The sequence below is a fragment of the Arctopsyche grandis genome, chromosome 7, assembly GCF_051622035.1.
Source record: "Arctopsyche grandis isolate Sample6627 chromosome 7, ASM5162203v2, whole genome shotgun sequence".
Taxonomy (NCBI): domain Eukaryota; kingdom Metazoa; phylum Arthropoda; class Insecta; order Trichoptera; family Hydropsychidae; genus Arctopsyche; species Arctopsyche grandis.
Window position 1 is genome coordinate 9,328,464 of NC_135361.1, and position 21,480 is coordinate 9,349,943.

Sequence of the window (21,480 nt, forward strand, 5' to 3'; positions counted from 1 at the left end):
ATGTGAATTATATGAATTGATTTCAAATTTTAGACAACCGCAAAGGTACGTGTTGGACTAGACTTGTGAATGGTCAATGCGAACTGAACTTGCCGAAGCTTGTTCTTCGTCAAGAGTGTTGTTGCACTGTCGGTCTAGCTTGGGGATCACCATGCGAATCCTGTGACGTTTCGATTTGCGAATGTCCAAAAGGATACGCCAAAGTATGTAAATTTTTAATATTCGATATATTATTAAAGGATTGTTATTATATTATTTTTTTTTATTTACTTAGTTGGATGGAAAGACTTGTACTGATATTGATGAATGTTCATTGAACGCAGAAATTTGCAGAGGTGGAGGTACCTGCATTAACACCGAAGGCAGTTATACATGCACCTGTCCTCCGGGTCTCACTTTAGATTCTACAGGTAAAATCTTACAAACAGTATGCATTAACCCTTTGAATGCTGACCAACGCCGATCGGCGTTTTGCTGACAAGTCCATGGGTCTGAAAAACGCCGATAGGTGCTGTATTTTGAGCATGTACAAAGTAAACAAGAATACTACCCGCTAAGCCTTTCCAGGTAGCATTGAAAAAAAACTGCATTGAACATGGGTCATGTAATCCATGTCATTCATTTGTCAACGTTTATTAAGACTTATTTACACAGGAATTTCTGAATTTATAACCATAGCAGAATTTCCCGATGGAAATCTCTAACTGCTTAGTATTGTGGCTTAGCATTTAGATTGTGAGCATTACATTTTAACAACAATGAAGAAGATGGAACTAGTTTTGGAAAAAACAGTCATTAATAGACTTCTTTTGTGTATTTTATATTGTTGCAAGATATATTAGAGAGTCTAAACCAGTGGTTCTTAACCTTGTTCGATCGAACCCCAGGGGTTCGGTGAGTCAGTCTCAGGGGTTCGGCGGAAATTCAGCAGAGCCAGGTTCAACAGCAACTCTTCAGAACAACAACGCTCTCAACGTTTTGATGTCAACAAATGGTAACGTACCCTGTTATTGCTAAGAAAGCTCTGGAGATTTTCATACGTTTGTTAAAACATATCTTTGCGAGCAATCTTTTTCGAGGATGCTGGATATAAAAACGAAGAAAAGGAACAGACTTTGTTGCGAAAATGACATGAGAGTGGCACTTTCCAAGGTTTCTGTAATGGTCTCTGAAAGCCAACAGCAGAAGTCACACTGATTTGCAGTAAATATTCATTATTATGTTTTTGTTTTTGTGTGAAAATCATGTTTTAATGGTTTTGTTCTTTGAACACAGTGATGTTGATGCACGGTTCATTTTGTGCACCAGTAAAATATATACCTACATATGTTTTGAATTTGAAAAAAATCATATTTTATTTTTCCAATTAAGAAGGGTTCGGTGAATGCGCATATGAAACTGGTGGGTTCAGTACCTCCACCAAGGTTAAAAACCACTGGTCTAAACACACCTTTTCAATACTCGCAATCCTCGGCGGTAGTTTTGTAGGGTAGTTCTATTGGATTTCTAAATAATTCTAGTTGGAAATGTTGGCGAAATTTTCAGAGTGGTGGACTTTCAACAGAAAAGACGTCAACACTCAAAGGGTTAAATCTAAATGATAAAATGCACTAATTTATTTATTTTTATCTTTTTAAGGTTCTAAATGTCAAGACATGCGACGGGAACCTTGCTACATCGACCATAAACATGGACAGTGTACAAATGCAATCGATGGTATATACAGTAAGAACATATGTTGTTGTTCGGCTGTCGGTAGAGCTTGGGGTGGTGATAAATGTGAACCGTGTCCTAGAGCAGGTATTTTAAATTCTATTTAGTGTTATTATATAGCGTGACAGAATCATAACTTATTAATTATGTTTATGCAAAGGTTCGACGTCATTTATGGAGCTTTGCCCGAAAGGAGCTGGTTTTATCAAAGTCGACATCAATGAATGTACTGAATTCCCTGGAATTTGTCAAAATGGACGTTGTAAAAATACCATTGGAAGTTATAGTTGCAGGTGTAACCAAGGCTATGAACTCGATGAGAACAAAGTTAAATGCATCGGTAAGATAATGCATATTAAATTTCTTAATTCATCAGTATTAAATTTAATAAGCTTTTATTTTGGCAATAATTCAACGCTTTTGTAGACATAAATGAATGCGAGATTGTAAGTGGAGTTTGCGGAAACGGTACCTGCCGTAACACGGAAGGAAGTTTCCAATGTGATTGTAACGATGGCTATACGAGCAACAATATGATGAAAGTTTGCATGGGTGAGTTTCAATCGATACGAAATTGCAAATGTTTAGCTTAAATTATTCGTTGATGTATTACATATATATTTGCTAATTTGTTAGATATTAATGAATGTACTGAATCACCCGGGTTGTGCCGCGGCGGACGCTGTTTGAATACACAGGGATCGTTCAAATGCGAATGTCCACCTGGACACGAATTGGCCCCTGATGAGAAATCCTGCAAAGACATTGATGAATGTTCTAGAACTAGTGGAATATGTTCTAACGGCGTTTGCGAAAATATGATGGGAACCTATCAGTGTGTATGCGACGATGGCTACACACAAACCGATTTCAAATCACATTGCAAAGGTATTAAAAATACATTTCAAATATTTAATCGATTATTTATGCAGATATTAAATCCCTATTATTTTTTCTTCATATATTTAGATATTGACGAATGTGAAGAGAACAACGGTAATTGTGACAGTCAATGTATCAACACACCCGGAAGCTTTTCGTGTGCTTGCCTGTAGGTATATCTTTTTCTTATTTATGAAAATTTCATAATTCTATTCGAAATTGTTTATTTTAAACACATTTTTTGATTTTTTAGACCTGGAATGGCACTTCAATTGGACGGTCGCATGTGCATTGACATCAACGAGTGCACTGATAATCCTCGCATTTGCGGAGGTGGCAAGTGCATCAATACTAAGGGCAGTCATAAGTGTCAATGCGGTGATGGATTACTACCAAACAGTGAATTCACATCTTGCATAGGTAATCATCACATTCAAAAACTTAATATTTCATTTTTATTGGGCTATTGACTGTTTTTAATTCTTTTGGGCTTCAATTGAAGTATGGCAGATTAAATATTAAACACACAAACACCGTATTTTAATATATAGGTATCTACATACATATAAATACGTTTATAGGATTCAATTCGTAAAGGGACACGTGGTAAGGGTAGCCAATAGACTCATTTAACGCTTACATTACATTTATTTCTTCGTTTGATCATACTATTGTTGCGTAGGAGTGGGTGGAGGATCTAAGTAAAAGGCCAAAGTCGTTTCACAGCATTTATTGGTGATTAAGGAGATACACACACTGGCAGTGCTCAGTCCAGAATGTCTTGATATCGCCCAAGTACCGCCTTATAAGGGGCAGGTCTCTCAGGACATCTTCGACGTCTGATTTGTTTACCTATTGTTATGGTCACGTACTCGGATATGTCTTCCCACGACATTCGGTCCCATGGTACCAAGGTATCGGTCAATTCGGAGAAGGGACCAATAACGGCCAACTCGGTCGCCATTGTTTAGTCTACATGCACCTAGTTTGCCGATAATCCTCGAAACCAATTATAACGGTCACACAGTCTCTGGGATGCTACTCGGGCTAATCCGATTGCAACTACTCGGCGGCTCTTTTTAGTATACGTAACACTATCTTAAACATACACTCGATCCAAGTATCGTGTATCAGCTTAATCCTTTACATATAAACTTTTCTGGGCTTGTAAACTTAATCTTACACATATGTGTGTAGATTTTATATAAATATTCTTATTGAAATCGTAGTTGCCATGCCTAAATGTGATATTTTCCGCATCAGTGAACGTAGGTTATTTTAACCTATGGGCGAGTGAGACGACTGTGTTGGTAATGCACAACTATTTATTTCGGCAGCCAGGGAGGAAGTGAATGCATACCGGCGATGCACTGGCCAACCGATGGTTTTACGGCCGGCACCTCAGGGTTGCCACATATTTGTCTGGTAATCTGCGCTCATAATTATTGATGATATGATGTATAAGTCAATTTAGATATCTCTTACATTTACGGGGATGTTTTGTAGTCACAGCTGCTTTTTGTACATATGTATGTACATTTTTATTTTATTTTTACATAGATATATACCAGGAAGGCCTAACAGATAAACCCCAATTCGCCTTTCAAAACAATTAATTACAAACATTGCAGAATTTTTTATTACATAAATCGCTGAATTTCGAGATGTTGAAGAACACGAATTAATTTATCCATAGAGACATCTATGAAATCAGACTTGTACCTAAATTTTTACACATTGTACATAAATCAAATTCAGATATTTGTGACATAGCAGGTAGGATGGTTTTTGCCAACTTGATGAAGGAACCCTTTCAACAATGAAATCAGATAAATTGACAATAATTATATATAAGTAACGATCGACTTGGAGTCAAAAATTTCCAGGTTTGACCAACGCACTATATAAATACTTGGAATAAATTCTTTTCAATCGAGCTTAACCCACGCGATCGAACCCGGAAACCTCTTGGTGGTTAACATTAACTTAACCACAAAACTATGCTGCTGGCTTCACTTGAGATCATTATTTAAGAAAAAGCTTTAAATTGAATCCAAGATGGAGCTTTAAATTGAATCCAAAAATATCCAAGTCTGACCAGCAGCATTAAAGATTAGCACGGGATCGAGCCCGGTAACCTCTCGGTGCTAAACATAAACGCAACCACTAAGCCATACTGTCATATGTTTTGTGACTTCTATTATTGTTTGAACTTTTGCTGTTGTTGTTGTTTTTTTTGTCTATTATGTATAAATATGTATTTTTTCTGTATAACCATATATTTTTTCGACCATTGTGAGGCATTAGGAATTCCTATAATGCCACAATGGTCCAAATTTTAAAGTAAATATGTATATAGACAAATTGTATTGAATGTAATTGTAATTTTCAGACGCCAACGAATGTATTACACAACCAGACATATGCGGCAATGGAGACTGCGTCAACACTGTTGGAAGCTTTGTGTGTCGATGTGAAGATGGATATTCAGTAAAGCCTGAAGTCGGGCCCGATTGTACTGACGACGACGAATGTTATCTTGGAATTCACAACTGCGACGAGTTTGCAGATTGCATCAATCAACCCGTAACTATGCTTTCCCGCTGTGTATTTTCGAACCGCGTGTGGGATTGAAATTTTAAATTAACATTCCGTAATTCTAGGGCTCGTTCCAATGCAGATGTAAAGACGGATTCACCGGCAATGGAATAAATTGCCAAGACGTGAACGAGTGTTTGACCAACAACGGTGGTTGTAGCAATAATGCTCAGTGCATAAATAATGACGGTTCGTTCAAATGCGTCTGCGACACAGGTTTCAAAGGAAACGGGTAAATATAACACACATGATTAATTCAATGTCTATTTTATATTATATTTTTATTAAAAATGTGCTTTTGATGTAGTTATTCGTGCGTTGACATCGATGAATGTTTAAACGATCCCAATTTGTGCGATAATGGTCATTGTATCAATGAAGCCGGAGGATTTAGCTGCGAATGCGATATGGGATTCATTCATCCCGATGATAACAATCGCCAATCTTGTGTCGGTATGTTTATCTTGGTCATTTTCTATATGATTATATTTATTCCAACTGAAATTTTTATTGACTTGCTTTCATTTCAATTTGCAGATATTAATGAATGTCAAATGTTCACCCTCTTGTGTGTGTACGGTAGATGTGAAAACATATTTGGAATGTTTAAATGCCACTGTGACGATGGATATAAAATTGATGGTAGTGTCTAGATGCTATATCTCTGTATAATGTGTTTTGTTATTAATGTTTTTACTATTTTATTTTTATTTTATTTAGAAAGTGGTGGTAACTGCACGGACATCGATGAATGTCTCAGTCCCCAGTCTTGTTTGTACGGTACATGTGTAAATACTCAAGGTGGTTATAAATGCGAATGTCCTGTGGATTATGAGCTTGTATCAGAAGGAAACGCCTGTGTTGGTATGAATTATTTTTATATTATCATAATTTTAGAGCATAGATATAGAATATACATAGATAAGCCATTACGTATATTTTTGGTCGGAGATGTTGTCGCCACCAACTGAGAGGTGGGGGGGGGTTTAACTAGCGGGGAAGTGGTGAAAAAAAAGGTCGACGCAGTGGTCAGCAACCAGTTTATGTACATATGTACATGCACTGAAGTTTTATTTTATTTATAACTTTATTTTATTGGACACTCCGCGTGACAGTAAACCAAACTAATAAAGCCATATTAAGAAAAAAATATTTAGCTATACACACTATATTAAACTACAAATGTATGTTACTATAATAAAACCAGCATTAACTATTACAATATTTAAATATTAGTAACTTCCACAAGGATCAATTTTAAAGCTGATTTAATATTTAGCACTTTAATATTTAGTTCATTGTTTGTAGTTTTCAACTTAATGTATATGTATTTAACGTAATGTATTTAAACGTAATGCATTTAGAGACATCTGTGGCAGAAGTTGTCGACCGCTGTTCCATCACTGCATAGAATCGCGCCGATATTTCATTATATGTTAAAATACTACTATAATTGAAGACATTATATATTAATTCTTACATATGATATGTGATGCCATCTGCCTTTTTATGTTTTCTTGAGTAATTGTAACAAAATTTCACTGAACACGTTGGCATTTTCGAAAAATGTCAATCGACCTTCCTACTTAGAAGCTAACTAGTTGGACCATGCACTACTTTGTTTGTGCATGGTCCAACAGGGTGATCGGCTTAGAGCGTAAGGGCGCATCTATGGTATTCTATATCTATGTTTTAGAGTAACCCTGAAGGAGCCTAATCAATCGTTGAATTATTATAGACCGTAGGAACTCGAGATGTTACTTGGACTACACTTTTGATAAACGTGCTGGTCGTAATCGTTGTCTACATTCAATGTCAGACGATGTCACTCGTGCTGCTTGTTGCTGTTCTGTTGGTAAAGCATGGGGTCCTAGATGTTTAGAATGTCCTCCGCAAAATTCGGAGGAGTATCAGCAACTGTGTCCCGGTGGGCCAGGGTATAAGCCAAACATCAACACGGTACTTTTTCATAATCGTAATGGTTTATTTCATTGATAACTTGTTTTTAATACTTTTTATCACTACTTAAATGTTAGGTGATGCTTGAAGATATAAACGAATGTGAAGAACATCCTAATATTTGCCTCAACGGACATTGCACCAACACTTTTGGTTCATTTATGTGCTCTTGTAACGAAGGGTATCGCTTAGACACGTCTGGAACTCAATGCTTGGACATAAACGAGTGCGAAGAAAATTATGCTTTGTGTGGAGCCGGCGTTTGTCATAATGAAGATGGAAAATATGTTTGCTTATGTCCTGAAGGTTACATGGCTCTACCAAGTGGAAGTATGTAGAATTTTTGAACTAAATTTTCTGTAGGTATTCCTTATTGTAATTAATCGTTTCTTTTTTTAGAGGAATGCATCGATATGAGGAAAGAGCAATGCTATTTGAGCTTCGTTCAAGGTCAGTGTTCTGGGCCTATGTCGCAAGGCTTGACTCAAATGTTATGCTGCTGCACGATGGGAAAAGCTTGGGGAGCATGTGAGCCCTGTCCATTACAAGATTCTCGTAAGTACTCTGATATTTATTTTTATATTAAATTTCAACCGTTTCTAATAATCTTATATGTATTCTAGCGGAATATACAACTTTATGTGGAAGTAAGCCAGGACAAATCGTTAATCCTATGACCAATGTTAGTGAAGAGATCGACGAGTGCACTCTTATGGGCTCAATGTGTAAACATGGTATATGCGTGGATACTCCTGGAAGTTTCGAATGTCACTGCAACAGAGGGTAATCATTCGGATGCAATGAATATTATATATTTATAACTTTATAACGATTCTAACTGCAAATAAAATTTTACAGCTATATTTATGATATTGAATCACATCAGTGTAGAGACGACAACGAATGTGCTCGCTTACCAAGTCCATGTCAAGGAAACAGTCAGTGTGTTAACCTTCCCGGACACTACGAGTGTAGATGTCCCGATGGATATAAACTTGGATCTAGGTAAATTACACATTCTTATACGAATTTATATTTAAATTACAATTTGTTATGTATTGTTAATCGTTGTGATTTAATTTTTTTAGTTTTAGAGACTGTGTCGATATAGACGAGTGTATAGATCGTCCTGGTGTGTGCTCTAATGGTGATTGTAGAAACCTCCAAGGTTCCTTCCAGTGTATTTGCAGACCAGGATATTTCTTAACGCCACAAAAAGACAATTGTCTGGATATAGACGAGTGTCAGAGGCATCAAAACGTTTGTAAAAATGGTACTTGTATCAATACAGCCGGTAGTTATAAATGCCACTGCCACGAAGGGTTCAAGCTCAGTCCAAACAACGATTGCATTGGTAAATGTTTCTTCACAACTATTTTATAATTAGTGGAAGGTTTCTTAAATATATTCATCATGTATTCCAGATATCGATGAGTGTCGAGTGATGCCATTCTTGTGCCGCAATGGAAGATGTCGCAACACTGTCGGTGGATTTAATTGTGAATGTGCTGCAGGATACGTTCTCACTGATGATAATCAGCACTGCAGAGATATTGATGAGTGCAAAGAAGTAAAACAATTTTCAAAGTAAAGCTTTTGTAATTTATTTTCCGGTATTACCATGCGCTACTTTTACAGACCCCTGGACTATGCCCTCCACCTGGTAGATGTCAGAACACAATGGGCAGCTTCTCATGCATATGTCCAATTGGATATCGTTTGGATGTGAGCAAACGACGTTGTGAAGATATTGACGAATGTTCTGAAAGAAGCGGTGTGTGTGAAGATGGAATTTGTACAAATATCGATGGTGGATTCACTTGCACTTGTCCTGAAGGATGGATTACCAGTCGTGATGGTATGAATTGCATCGATCAGAGAAGAGAATATTGCTACGATGATATAGATAGGTATGGGAATTGTAATTTTTTTATAACATATGTACATTTGAAATATAAATTCTATTAAATTTTATATATATTAATAGGAAAAAGTGTGTCAATCCGAGAACTAAAATACTGACAGCACGTGATTGTTGTTGTTCTAAAGGAGCTGCTTGGGGAAGATATTGTCAACAGTGTCCTCGAGAAGGATCTAGTATGGACAATGTCATTCAAGTTATCAAACACATACATATTTAATTTTTTTGAAAATAACCTTTCATTTTTTTCATTGTTATAGGGGAATTTGAAAAGCTCTGCCCTGGTGGTATGGGTCATGTTAGCATTGGAGAAGACTTGAATGAATGTGCAGTTAACCCTGATATCTGTCGTGGTGGTGGTGTTTGTGTCAACACTGATGGTTCATTCCGTTGCGAATGTCCTCCGGGATATACTCTCGATGGAACAGGTTATTTATCCTACCATACACATTGTATTGTAAAAATACAAATTAATATTTATAGATTTGATAATTGATGCTTAACTTTAAGGTGTGAACTGTATTGATGATAACGAATGCATATCAAACAGAAACGTTTGTGGAAATGGAACTTGTTCCAACGTTGAAGGTGGTTTTGAGTGTCAATGCAATAATGGATATGCACCGGGACCGTTACAGGTTTGAAAGTCTTTTCATCGTTCAACTTAAGTATATGTAGTATGATTGTTTTATATGATTTTATGTGTAATTTTAGACTTGTGAAGACATCAACGAATGTAAAGAACTAGGCAACCACTGTGCTTTCCGTTGCCACAACGTACCAGGTTCATTCAGATGTACTTGTCCGTACGGTTATGCTTTAGCACCTGACGGAATCCATTGTCAAGGTAATTAAAATTCTTACAAGACATTTTTGCATTCGTTCAACAATTTTAACACATTGTATTATATTTTTTTCAGATGTAAATGAATGTCAAACACCGGCAAACAATTGTAAATACATGTGCAAAAATCTAGTAGGATCTTTCATGTGCATATGTCCAGATGGATTCACTCAGGTAGTAATAAATGCACTTTTAAATCATTTCAATTTTGAGACAACATATTAATGAGTGCCTTAATTGAATATGAATAGGTTGGAATCACCGATGAATGTAAAGATGTGGACGAGTGTCTTTTAGATGAAGATCTGTGCCGTGATGGAGTATGCCTCAACACTGAGGGAAGCTACACTTGCAAATGTAATCTGGGCTATGAACCTAGCTATGATGGAAAATCATGCATCGGTAAGAAATTTTTACTTTTGAGATGAATTACTCCTAGTAGATCTTGATAAATGATTTATTTAATTTTTACAGATAGAAGATTGGGAGTGTGTTATCGCCACCTATCATCTGGTCGTTGCGTACAACCCTCTTCAAATTCAATGCAAGCTCCGACTACCAGAGCTTCATGCTGTTGTTCAACGGGAGAAGCTTGGGGACCAAGATGTGAGCGTTGTCCACCACAAGATTCTCAACAATATCGACAAATGTGCCTTTCACAAGGTCTCACCATTGATGGTGGAGGTAAATTCCATGACAACATACACCAATTCTACGTGCACCAATCCTACATGCACTTGCAATTTAATATTGAAATTCTATTACAGATATCGACGAATGCCAAATGATGCCTGAACTGTGTACTAACGGACGCTGCATAAACACCATGGGATCTTACCGTTGCTCTTGCAACAGAGGTTTCAAACCTGACTCGGCCGGAACACATTGTCGGGACATCAACGAGTGTGCCTTCCGTCCATCTCCTTGCAAATTTTCATGTCAGAACACCGAAGGCTCTTTCATTTGTTCATGTCCACCAGGATTTTCACTCAATCCAGGTTAGATATTGATTTAAACTACTCATGCAGTAGAACCTCGATTATCCAGATTGTTAAAAACAAACACAAATTTTACAATTTTGCTGCTTTGAAATGCATGCCGTAAAATTTCGAAAATATGGCAGAGAAATGTGTCAGTTGTCTTCAAAATTCAATACTCAAAAGATGTTTGTTTCTTGAAAATTTGATTGCAATTTAAATATTTATTTTTAATATCACCAATATGGAAAAGAAAACGTGTTATATTATCATTAAAAGACAAATTAGATATAATCAATGCTTTAAATAGCTGTGTCTTAGGACGTTTTTTGTCAAATAAATATGGTGTTGGAACGTCAACGATCTCGGATATAAAAAAACAAAGTGGAAAAATTATGAAGTCTATGTCTATCTACTGATATATCTACTGATTCTTTAATGTCAGAAGATGGAAGCTCAGAGCGTAAGGTTATGAAAAAATCAGTATATAATGAAGCCGAAGAGTGTATTTTTATATGATTCATTCAGACGATCGTCTAGACAGCCAATATCTGGTCCATTATTGTATGAAAAGTATTCGCGATTTGGCAGCTTCAAAAAGAAGAGCTAATTGAATTTCTTAATAAAGAATAATTTAATATTCATCTTCTTGTTATTATGTGTATATCTAAATGTAGATAAATAAAAATTATTCATACTGAATGTACACTTTCCCTGTCAATTGTGATTTTTTCGATTATCCAGACTACCTTCATTCCCAATTAGTCCGGATAATCGAGATTCTACTGTACTTGTATCATATATCATATTTTCAAATATAAATCTAATATATTTCAGATGGCGTATCCTGTAGCGATATTAACGAATGCCTTTTGAATACGCACACTTGTCATCAAGAGTGTATAAATACCGAAGGCTCGTACGAATGCGGCTGCAGACAAGGCTATAAACAACATGGTGACACTTGCATCGGTAAATTTCAGTTAAATGCAATTCAGTTACGTCTCAATTTCATGAGTGATTATGTTTGAATTTGTGTTTATAGATATTAATGAATGTGCATCTGAGCTTGGCCTATGCCCCACACCTGGAAAATGTATCAACACTTTGGGAAGCTTTAAATGCGTTTGTCCGCGTGGATATAAATTGGATTCCACTGGTATTTGAAAAACGACTCCAATTTGTATCGGTTAATTTTATAATATTGATTTTAATATTTTTGTTTCAATTTTAGGTTCTTACTGTACCGACCGCGATGAGTGTTTGGATGATTCTAAATGCGATGATAATTGTCAGAATCTCATTGGAGGATACCGCTGTGGCTGTCCAGATGGTTATTTGACTACTGCACCATTTTCAATTGGCTTTATTTTAATTTCTATTAAATTATTAACTAAATTTCGTGTTTTAGGTTATGTACTTCATCCGTCTTTGAAGAAATGTATCGATGATAATGAATGTATGTCTAGTCCTTGTGCTGGCATGGGTAGTTGTTTCAACGTTCAAGGATCATACCGTTGTGGTTGTCCAGATGGATATCAGTTCAATCCTATGCACCAAGTTTGTTTGCAGGTAAAACAATTTGTTGTTACTGTTATTGAAGCCGGGTATGAAAAAGGACATGAATATAAATTTTATTTTCATAAATTACAGGCTACTGCTGGTTGTGCCGGAAGTCCATGCTTCTTCGGTTGCACTTCAGCTGGAAGTGGTGGATTTACTTGTGGCTGTCCACAAGGATATCACGTTGTCGGTAAGCACATGTTATTACACGAAGAAAGTGAAAATAAATAAAAAACAATTAAAATGATCACATGCTTTAATATAACCATTAGGTCAAGGTCATTGCTTATCAACTATTGATGGTGGTTATGGCGGTGATGATATTGGAAACGCGCCGATTTATCCCATCGAAGAAGATCTTCACAGCTCACGAGATCAAAAGATTATATCCACTGAAGGATGCTTCTCTTGCAAAGTAAATATACTCTTTTTAGTTGATGCCTTATACAAAAACGATTCATATTTAATTTGAATGATTTGTTACATCTTAGATCAGTGGTCGTCATCGGCGTGCTTCAAAGCATCACAGAAATGAAACATTGCCTGTTAATATATCTCCTGAGCTCCTCAGTCTGATGGAAACTGAAACTTCAGGCACAAACAATACAGGCAAGAGTAGCAAGTACCCTCCGTATATACAAAAAGCTCTCAGAAAGCGAAGAAGGAATAGAAAATTAGCAGAAAATAATGAACAGGATGTAACAAAACCTAAAAAGAAGAACGCAAAGAAAGGTTTGTATTTTTCTATATTATGTTCACAATACATCTTATATCTATTTTAATAGCTACTGATCTACTGATCATTTTCTATTTTACAATTTAATTAAATTTGGTTAGTAATCATAGTATTATATTATTCTAATGTTAATCTACAGCATAATAGGAAAAAGAGCTCAAAAACCTATATTTTTCTATATAAAAGTTATGTATTACTGTAAAAAAGTATTATTTTCAACATTATTTTAGATGCTAATGATAACCAACCAGGAAAGAAGAACAACAGAAGAAAGAAGCCCCGCAATGTGGACTCGGAACACGTCATTGTAAAACTAGACAAATCCCAAACAAAACATAGAAGTGAAATTATTAAGATAAGACCATCTGTTAAGGTAATGCTTAGTCTCAATCATTTCAAAATCAGTAGTAATCATTTCGTTTGGTTTAATTGTTCCGTTTTTTTTGTTTTAGAACACTGATATTGTGTATAGAATAACGAAAGGAAACGACGCGAAGAAGTTTGGTTTAATCAAGAAACACGGAGTTTGGGCTCTTCACTTCAGAAAGCGGCTAAAATCACCCGAAACATTCCAGTTAGAAATCGAAGGAAGGATTCCGAAGATATATCAGGTCAACGAGACGTACGAAAAGCCATTGAAACTGTTCGTAAGCTTAGAAGTAACCGATCTACCATCATAGAAAATAAATCGAACCATAGGTATATACAGATAATTTTTTTATAATATAACAAACAAGTTGTTATGTTAGTCAAAAATGTTTCAAGTATTAATTTTCCATGTGTATAGCGAAATATATTTGCCACGTTTATTCCAGCAAGTAACAAATGTTTTTATTTAATTTTGCTTACAAATGTTGCTTTGAATTAATCCGATTAATTCACTAGTATTTGCTAGTCTTAATTGATAATACTTTTTGTGGCATGACTAATTAGCAGTAATGATTTGCCATTCGAGTCATTAATGAAACATCACCTCTTCGTTTACTATTTGCAACATTATATTATATAGGTATTTAATGTTACTACCCTCTTTTGGTATCGTTTTTTTTTGTGTTTTGTAACAAATGAAATAGAAATTCATTAAAATTATGTAATTAGCATACACGATTCGAACGATTGATATTTTGTAAGTAATTTATATATCAAAAATTCAGTTAGTTTCTTTTTTAATTGAACATTTAGAAATGTAAGAGGATTTTATATTAAATCTTACCTTCCTTTTTAATTTTTTTGTGATACCTGAAACGTTCAGGATTGGTTTTATTTGATAATTGTATTTTTAATTCAAAATATTGTGTCCTCTTTAAAGCTATTTTGTCAAGGTAACGTCACTGCCTGTGAATTTAATTAAGGCTTACCTTAAGTATGGGCATATTTTCCAATGTGTATATATATAAGTAAAATTTACTTCAATTTCAATTTAAAATTCAATATTCCAAATAGTGTAATGAAAAGTCTCACCATTCTTTATTATTTTTACAATTAGGGATTTCGCCTAAAGCTTACTATCATATCAACATATGTAGTTTATCATTACGTATGTATCTACCATAAATTTAATTCTTTAAATGTGTGGCATCTATATTCTATAATGTAATTTAATTAGTGTAAATTTAGCTTTATATAATTTGGATAAATTATTTTCATACTGTGAAACACTAATATCAACTATATGTCGATAAATTCTATGTTTAATTTTGGAAAATGGTTACTGCTTACGTTATAAGAAAACAACATGTAAGCGTTCAATATATATGCATGTAAGTTAAAAAAATACACTTCTTATTTCTTTGATGTAAATCGACGTTACCCTTGTAATGAATTATTTATTATTTATTATTACAAAATTATATAATATGTTAAGCAAATATGTATGTATGTACGATAATATTTTTTATTTTCATTTCGAAATGTGGAGAATATTGTTATTTCTGTATAATGTATACGTATGCATTTGCCCTGAATAGTTCAATCGTTACAGTGACTATGAATGTTGCGTATGAGTATTTGAGATAAAAACATTATCGTATCAGTATATTTATGTTGTTGTCTTTATTATTCCAGTAAGTGATCAAAATATTATATATTTAATCTTGTAAATGTTTTAAAGAGTAAATAATTTTTTTCTTAGGAAAATTTCAATATAATAAAAGGTGTTTAACACTGTTAATTAGCATTTAGAATTTTTGTTTTAATTAATTTATGTCGAATGCTTAGTAATAATTTTGAATGTAATTTGTATGAATGTAAACAGGTTTATCATATTAATTTTTCGTATTGAATTTATTAATATAATATGTATTCAACATAACATCTCATTTTATTTTAAAACCTTATTTTATTACACACTTTTTCTTATCTCAACAACATTGCAGTTGAATATTCATTAACTCCACAAATATCATATCACATAAATAATCTTATGCTACAAAATGCTTGTTTATTCGCCTACTTATTTACATACAAATAATACTATAAAAATAAATGAATCTGCATGCACTTATATAGACTGCATTCGAATTGAAAAACACTTATGTTGCAAATCAACAACATCAGTACAGACTTTAAACAAATAATCATACTGATTATTCTTAATATTGCATTATATATGACTAGATTTATTTGGATACACTTACATAATTATTTCACAGAATAAATAACATCAATTTAATACGTTGAAAAATTGAATTCATATTATAATAGATGTATTGAAACGTTCAAATTATTGAATCAGTTTTATGTGTTGTCAATTTTCAACTGAAATTTAACCACTTCACAATTTCATTATATTTTGAACAAAACTCCAAAAGATTTTGCAATATGTGTGTAATACCATTGTACGCCTTTCACTCTTGTATCGAACAGAAATTTAGGACCTCCTTGTCCAATAGATGAGTTGTCAGATAACCCACGTATTCCTGAAGCAGGTAGTCTTCGAGAATGTCTTATGTCATTAAAACTTATATAATTGGTTAAGGAGCGCACTCACAGCAAAAGTTGACAGCCCTCTCTTCCCAAACCCAAAGTTCTCTCAATTCTTGTGGCAAATCGTACATTTTCTCATTTTTCCGGTTGTACGCACATTTACCATGCTTTCTGCGCAAAATTTTCACAGTGAATGACCTCGGTTTGCACGAATACCTTCCATACCAGCACTCGTGCTTACCACAATCAACACTCCGAATATACCTTGGGAAATAGTCAGAGCCCAAATCGGTCCATCTAATAGAAGACTTGCACTCCCAAGGCGTTGACTCTTCAATAGAACGTTCTTCACGATTGTTCCCACCGTCTGTACTTCTTTTTCGTTTGGTGAAGAAATCAGCGGTGAAATGATTCGTCTCCCAAGCTGGCACCTCTCCGTTGAGCTGCTGAGAGAATTCTTCGTCGACAGCGAAAGGACGATAGCCAGATATCATTCTTTTCATATCTGACGGGTCATTGTCTTCTTTCGGGTCGTTTGGAGGGGTGACGCTCATGTAGCGAGGGTTGAAAGCAGCCCCCAGAATCCCAGTCAGAGTCTTTTGCTCCAGGGTTGAGCAAGGTTTCTCTTTGGTGAAGCGCATTTTCTCGTCAGCAGCAGGACCCGAGCCGATGAAGTGTTGCATATTTGAGAAATTGATTTTCGCCGATTGTCCCTTCTGTACGAGAACGATGCAATTAATCAAACACAAATAAATCAAACTCTCCCTACACGGCATGTTTCAACAGTCACATGTCAAATATACAACAAAACACAATCGAGGAGTAAATTCACTGCTCTTGTTGAATTCGATTTAACGCGAAAACGACGATTGGTGTCGTGTGATATTTTTGATTCAATTTGTAAATGTTTTTTGATAGTTTTTGAAAGCGAGGAACGAAGAGCACGTGTAAACTGTGGCGCGTCGTAAGTTGTACTGGGCGATCGCAAACACATATTATGAAATCATTTTAACACAAAAATAACGATTTCACTAGAGGTGTCAATAGTTTGGCGAGTGCCTATTGTATACCTGATTCGTTTGGGAGATTTTATCGCTTTACCACCCTTTTTTAGGAGAATCGATAATTACTGCGGTCAACCGCTGAAATAATACACAGGCAGTGCTATTCAAACAATTTTCAACAAGTTTAATTAACTTTTGGTAAACCTTTTAAATTCGAATCAAAGAATTTGTCTCAATTTCATCAAATTTTATTAATTAAACATTTTCTATTCCACACAAAAATGTTTTGGATCAAAAATATAAGTCCAGGTGTTCACTACGGTTCGTTTATGCAGGGCCGCGCCTGAGTGATTTTATCAGCATTTGTATAAATCATATTAATAAAACAAAATTAAGTTCATGTGAGTAGTGCAAAAATCTTACCTTGTGATAAATATTGTGTGAGAAATATAGTATTGAAAATTTTAATCACAATAAAAATTAACCAGAAAACCAAAGCTTTTAGTTCCGAACAGGACCAGACGACAAGAGAGATTGAACGTTTTCAAGTTCATTCATAAAAATATAGTGTTTTAACCCCCGATCCCACATCTAGGACATTGACCAACCAATACTATACCTACCATCCCGTTATTTCCCCGAATCATATTTCGGATGTGTTACAAGTTGTAACTTACATCAGCAACCCACAAGTATACAACAAGATAACCTATATGCATTTTTAAAAGTACAATGTCTTGTTTCGTATTTTCTAAGGAATATAATTTTTTCGACTCTCATTTCTTCCGGCCGCCCAGGCCGAAAACTCTTGTATTGACATAGGTTTGATAGTGATTAATAACAATGATTCTCATATTTGAAGAAATGTAGGAGAAACTTATCCCCGATATGCTGCAAGAGTCATCTCAGATGACATGACAAGCAGAGTGTTGGAAAAGGCAAAGCATTCAAGAAGACACGGTAGGCTAGGCTACGGTATTATTATCTATTTCATAAATAATTTTAAATGTAGTAAACAAAGCTCTTAACGACTTTGATGATTTTTATTCCTTGAATCGCAAATCTTCTTGATATCATGCACAATAAAGGTGAGTTCAATTTTTATATGTGGGGTAGTATTGAGTTTGTTCCTGAACTTTGACCGTTGCAGCTCAGTAAGAAAATTCTGCTTCGCATAAATAGGATGTAAAAAACGGAAGTAAGACAAAAATATGTAGCTTGTTTTGCCATATTGGGGTATTCTCCTGAAAAATCCGCTCAGAAATCATTTAATGGCTTTAAAATTCATCTACTTTAAAACTACTAGTTTTTTATCTACTTTAAAATTTAAGTGTTATATTAAAAATTGTATTACTTTCACCTTATATTTTAATACTTTTTCCCCATTTTTTATTTTCGTATTCAATTTCTATTCAAACTCTCCGCCTGTATGTGCTTAGATTCATGACTACATAAACATCAGTGGAGATTGAAGTTGTTTAAATGTGTTACAGCCTATAAAACAATAGCAAATTTTTCGCGGAACACCTATTCAGGTTCCGTGGAACACCAGTGTTCCGCGGAATATAGTTTGGGAAACCCTGAATGAGACTGAGTCTATCATTTGATTAGCTGAAAAGTAGTATCTGTATATATAAAAATGAATGTCTGTTTGTCTGTATGTCTCGTATAGGCTCCTAAACCACTCAACCGATAACGATGAAACTTACAGGAAATATTGTGTGCATGTTCGCGATGGTTTCTGTAGAAAAAAATCCCCTGAAAATGGGGTCGAAAGCGGGAAAAATGGGAATGAGTGGCATTGCAACGCAATAATTTCAAATGTTTTCACGTCGCGACCTGCGTTGTTAGGGTAAAATCAACAAACAATTGAATATTTTCAAATATGTTCGCTGTCTGCATTTTCCTGACAATTTGGGAACGGGAACGCAACGGGAACGGGAACGGGAATTGTATGCGTTATTGTGCCATTGCAACGAATGCCGGGTTCAGTTAGTACTCAATAAAACTTGAATGATGTTTTCTGTCCTTTTCAAACATTTGCATATTTGGGAGGATGGTGTGAAAAATAAGCAAAAATTTAACAAAACGACTAAGAACATTTACATACTATTATTTAAATGGAATGATTTTAACATCTAATTTCTCTTATGATCGTTTCGTAACTACATATGTATTTGCGCCTTTAGTTTGCTTTCGAATAAGAATTTAAGGCATGTGAAGTTGAGTTGCTACATTTTTACTTTGAGTTGCTTTAAAATTCATATAGTATTTACATACATGTACATATGTATATTATATTACACTCGAGGTTCACTCCAGCTCCACTCTTGAGTGTACCCACAGCTCTATTCATACTTCAGTGCAACTTTTGTAAACGTTTCCCCATTGCTCTTTACTTCTCGATTTGTATACAACAAACGTTGCCACTTGACGAAAAAAGTATAAAAGCTTAGATATTTCAGACCCTCGTTTGCGGTTGAAAAGCCCTGGACTGGCGAACAAAACCGGTGAATAATTTCGTCACTCGTCGACGGACCCGTTTTGTGAAATTCCATTAAACGCTGATTGATGCAGTTCGTGCATGATTTCAGCGCTGAAAATGTGCCCAGAAGACGTTTGCGAATTGAATGCTAATTGGTTTCAAATATGGGATTTCCCTGTTGCGAAAAGGCAACGCCAAAGGTCTTTGGAATTCCCAAATGTTTCATCGTTCTCGATGGGGTTTTTTTATACCTATAAATAGAAGGTATTCCCTAGCTTAACCAAATCCAAGAATATTTTTTGAAGAAAAATAAAAAAAAAAATATTTTTAATGCAGCAATGGAGTAGTAAGTCTTTGCGAATTGATTAAAAATGAAAGCCGCCGAGGATAAAAGTCGTAATTAAAATTGAGTAATCAGTGTAATTTTTCATGGAAATTAATCCATCATATTTACTCCGAAAATCTTAATCGAGATTTTCGCAAAATCTTCTGTGATTTTTAGTAAAAAAATTAAAATTATTACGGGTTAATGATATTTTATTTATACAAGTCAGCGATAGTGAACTTTATTTGAACCAAAAATCTAAGCTTCAAGTTTGAAAAAGTGTCATGTGCTAGATAAAAACTCATTACCTGTTTTATAACTTTATCTTTCATATCTAAAACTGATATTCAATGTGAGAATCTCATTTTTTCGAAAGAAAAATTTAAGTGACTCAATCACTTCTCTCTCCAGTATTTAATTTTATAAGTAAAAATTTATTTTAATCAAATTTTTTGATTTAAAATGCGCCGCAAATAAAATGATTTTAAAAAGTGCCCGTTTTTATATACCTTTATTTATGACATGACTCTAAAGAAGTCATGTCATAAATCAATTTCAAATGCGATATAGTTTTTAATTGAAATATTTTTCGACTGTCGACTTCAACTATTCGAATATCGAATAGTAAATCAAGAGCTATTCGAATATTCGAATCTATTCGAAAATTTAAAAAAAGGTATTTACATATGTACCAAGCATATGTAAATTTGAATGGATCTTGAATGAATCGTCTTATCATAGTTGCCATTGAATTCCACCTCGTTTTTACAGCCAATAATAATTTAAATTTTTTATTTTCTTTTTTCATTATGATTTCTTGTAAAAATGTATATTTCGCCGGTGAATTCTTAAATATTCGTATTATTTTTCTAATGTTTTCTAAAATTTCGTAGAGAATATTATCGATCGAAAAGTGATTTTCTTCAAACATTTCCGTATTTAATGAATAAAAATCCGTTTCTTCACATGTAGTAATTTCATCTTCTTCATTTTCTTCATTTTTATCACAATTATCCCCATTATATATTTGATTTTCTTCATAATCGTCGGCTTCTTCGTCATCACTCTTTTCATGTTGATTTTGTTTATTTAGTTTATAAAAAAATATATACACGAATAATATTCGAATGACGAACGAATAATTCGAATTCTCGAATATTCGAATATTCGATTGGGATCCCTAGTCACCACACGTCGCGTTTTGGACGGGATCATCAATTTCGTAAAATTATTCGATTTGTCTCATTTTGCCCGCCACTGATGCACAGAACAATTTAATTATGCATATGTACATATTTTTCAATATTTTTTCTTGTTTTTCCAAATCAATTTGTTTCCCAAAAAAAAACATTATTTTATAAATATACATTTTTTCATACAATATGTTCATTTTAATGTAACATTTAAATATATCGTTACATGTTTCTGAAAAAAAAAAATCATCATAATTATTTTGAAACAAACGTATAATACAATATTATTCTTTATTTAATTTTTATCTTGTTTAATTTTCTTCTTTTAAAGAAATATACGCTCTGGTAAATATTA

General features: G+C 34.3%; 2 protein-coding genes across 2 annotated transcripts in view; one reads left to right on the forward strand and one right to left on the reverse strand.

The window, feature by feature from the left end:
• The window catches only part of LOC143914050 (fibrillin-3-like), a 67,687-nt gene extending 53,684 nt beyond the window's left edge, over nucleotides 1–14,003 (forward strand). Inside the window, exons 16-53 of the mRNA XM_077434140.1 lie at nucleotides 34–203; nucleotides 275–410; nucleotides 1,639–1,800; nucleotides 1,874–2,053; nucleotides 2,140–2,265; nucleotides 2,350–2,601; nucleotides 2,683–2,764; nucleotides 2,849–3,015; nucleotides 4,988–5,181; nucleotides 5,259–5,425; nucleotides 5,501–5,646; nucleotides 5,731–5,835; nucleotides 5,914–6,057; nucleotides 6,932–7,152; nucleotides 7,230–7,482; nucleotides 7,552–7,707; nucleotides 7,776–7,935; nucleotides 8,011–8,157; nucleotides 8,241–8,506; nucleotides 8,577–8,722; nucleotides 8,791–9,062; nucleotides 9,140–9,249; nucleotides 9,334–9,501; nucleotides 9,584–9,711; nucleotides 9,788–9,920; nucleotides 9,994–10,091; nucleotides 10,169–10,319; nucleotides 10,392–10,601; nucleotides 10,685–10,915; nucleotides 11,732–11,866; nucleotides 11,940–12,053; nucleotides 12,129–12,227; nucleotides 12,306–12,466; nucleotides 12,548–12,647; nucleotides 12,730–12,872; nucleotides 12,949–13,189; nucleotides 13,424–13,566; nucleotides 13,646–14,003. Coding sequence (XP_077290266.1) covers nucleotides 34–203; nucleotides 275–410; nucleotides 1,639–1,800; nucleotides 1,874–2,053; nucleotides 2,140–2,265; nucleotides 2,350–2,601; nucleotides 2,683–2,764; nucleotides 2,849–3,015; nucleotides 4,988–5,181; nucleotides 5,259–5,425; nucleotides 5,501–5,646; nucleotides 5,731–5,835; nucleotides 5,914–6,057; nucleotides 6,932–7,152; nucleotides 7,230–7,482; nucleotides 7,552–7,707; nucleotides 7,776–7,935; nucleotides 8,011–8,157; nucleotides 8,241–8,506; nucleotides 8,577–8,722; nucleotides 8,791–9,062; nucleotides 9,140–9,249; nucleotides 9,334–9,501; nucleotides 9,584–9,711; nucleotides 9,788–9,920; nucleotides 9,994–10,091; nucleotides 10,169–10,319; nucleotides 10,392–10,601; nucleotides 10,685–10,915; nucleotides 11,732–11,866; nucleotides 11,940–12,053; nucleotides 12,129–12,227; nucleotides 12,306–12,466; nucleotides 12,548–12,647; nucleotides 12,730–12,872; nucleotides 12,949–13,189; nucleotides 13,424–13,566; nucleotides 13,646–13,873 — 6,245 coding nt within the window. The 3' untranslated portion in view covers nucleotides 13,874–14,003. The remainder of the gene's footprint in view (nucleotides 1–33; nucleotides 204–274; nucleotides 411–1,638; nucleotides 1,801–1,873; nucleotides 2,054–2,139; nucleotides 2,266–2,349; nucleotides 2,602–2,682; nucleotides 2,765–2,848; nucleotides 3,016–4,987; nucleotides 5,182–5,258; nucleotides 5,426–5,500; nucleotides 5,647–5,730; nucleotides 5,836–5,913; nucleotides 6,058–6,931; nucleotides 7,153–7,229; nucleotides 7,483–7,551; nucleotides 7,708–7,775; nucleotides 7,936–8,010; nucleotides 8,158–8,240; nucleotides 8,507–8,576; nucleotides 8,723–8,790; nucleotides 9,063–9,139; nucleotides 9,250–9,333; nucleotides 9,502–9,583; nucleotides 9,712–9,787; nucleotides 9,921–9,993; nucleotides 10,092–10,168; nucleotides 10,320–10,391; nucleotides 10,602–10,684; nucleotides 10,916–11,731; nucleotides 11,867–11,939; nucleotides 12,054–12,128; nucleotides 12,228–12,305; nucleotides 12,467–12,547; nucleotides 12,648–12,729; nucleotides 12,873–12,948; nucleotides 13,190–13,423; nucleotides 13,567–13,645) is intronic.
• A 1,469-nt stretch (nucleotides 14,004–15,472) lies between these two features.
• On the reverse strand, nucleotides 15,473–17,065 carry trk (trunk). The gene has a single exon (XM_077435056.1). It carries the CDS (start codon nucleotides 16,892–16,894, stop codon nucleotides 16,166–16,168), a length of 729 nt encoding a protein of 242 aa, XP_077291182.1. The 5' UTR covers nucleotides 16,895–17,065; the 3' UTR covers nucleotides 15,473–16,165.
• Nucleotides 17,066–21,480: the final 4,415 nt, after the last annotated feature.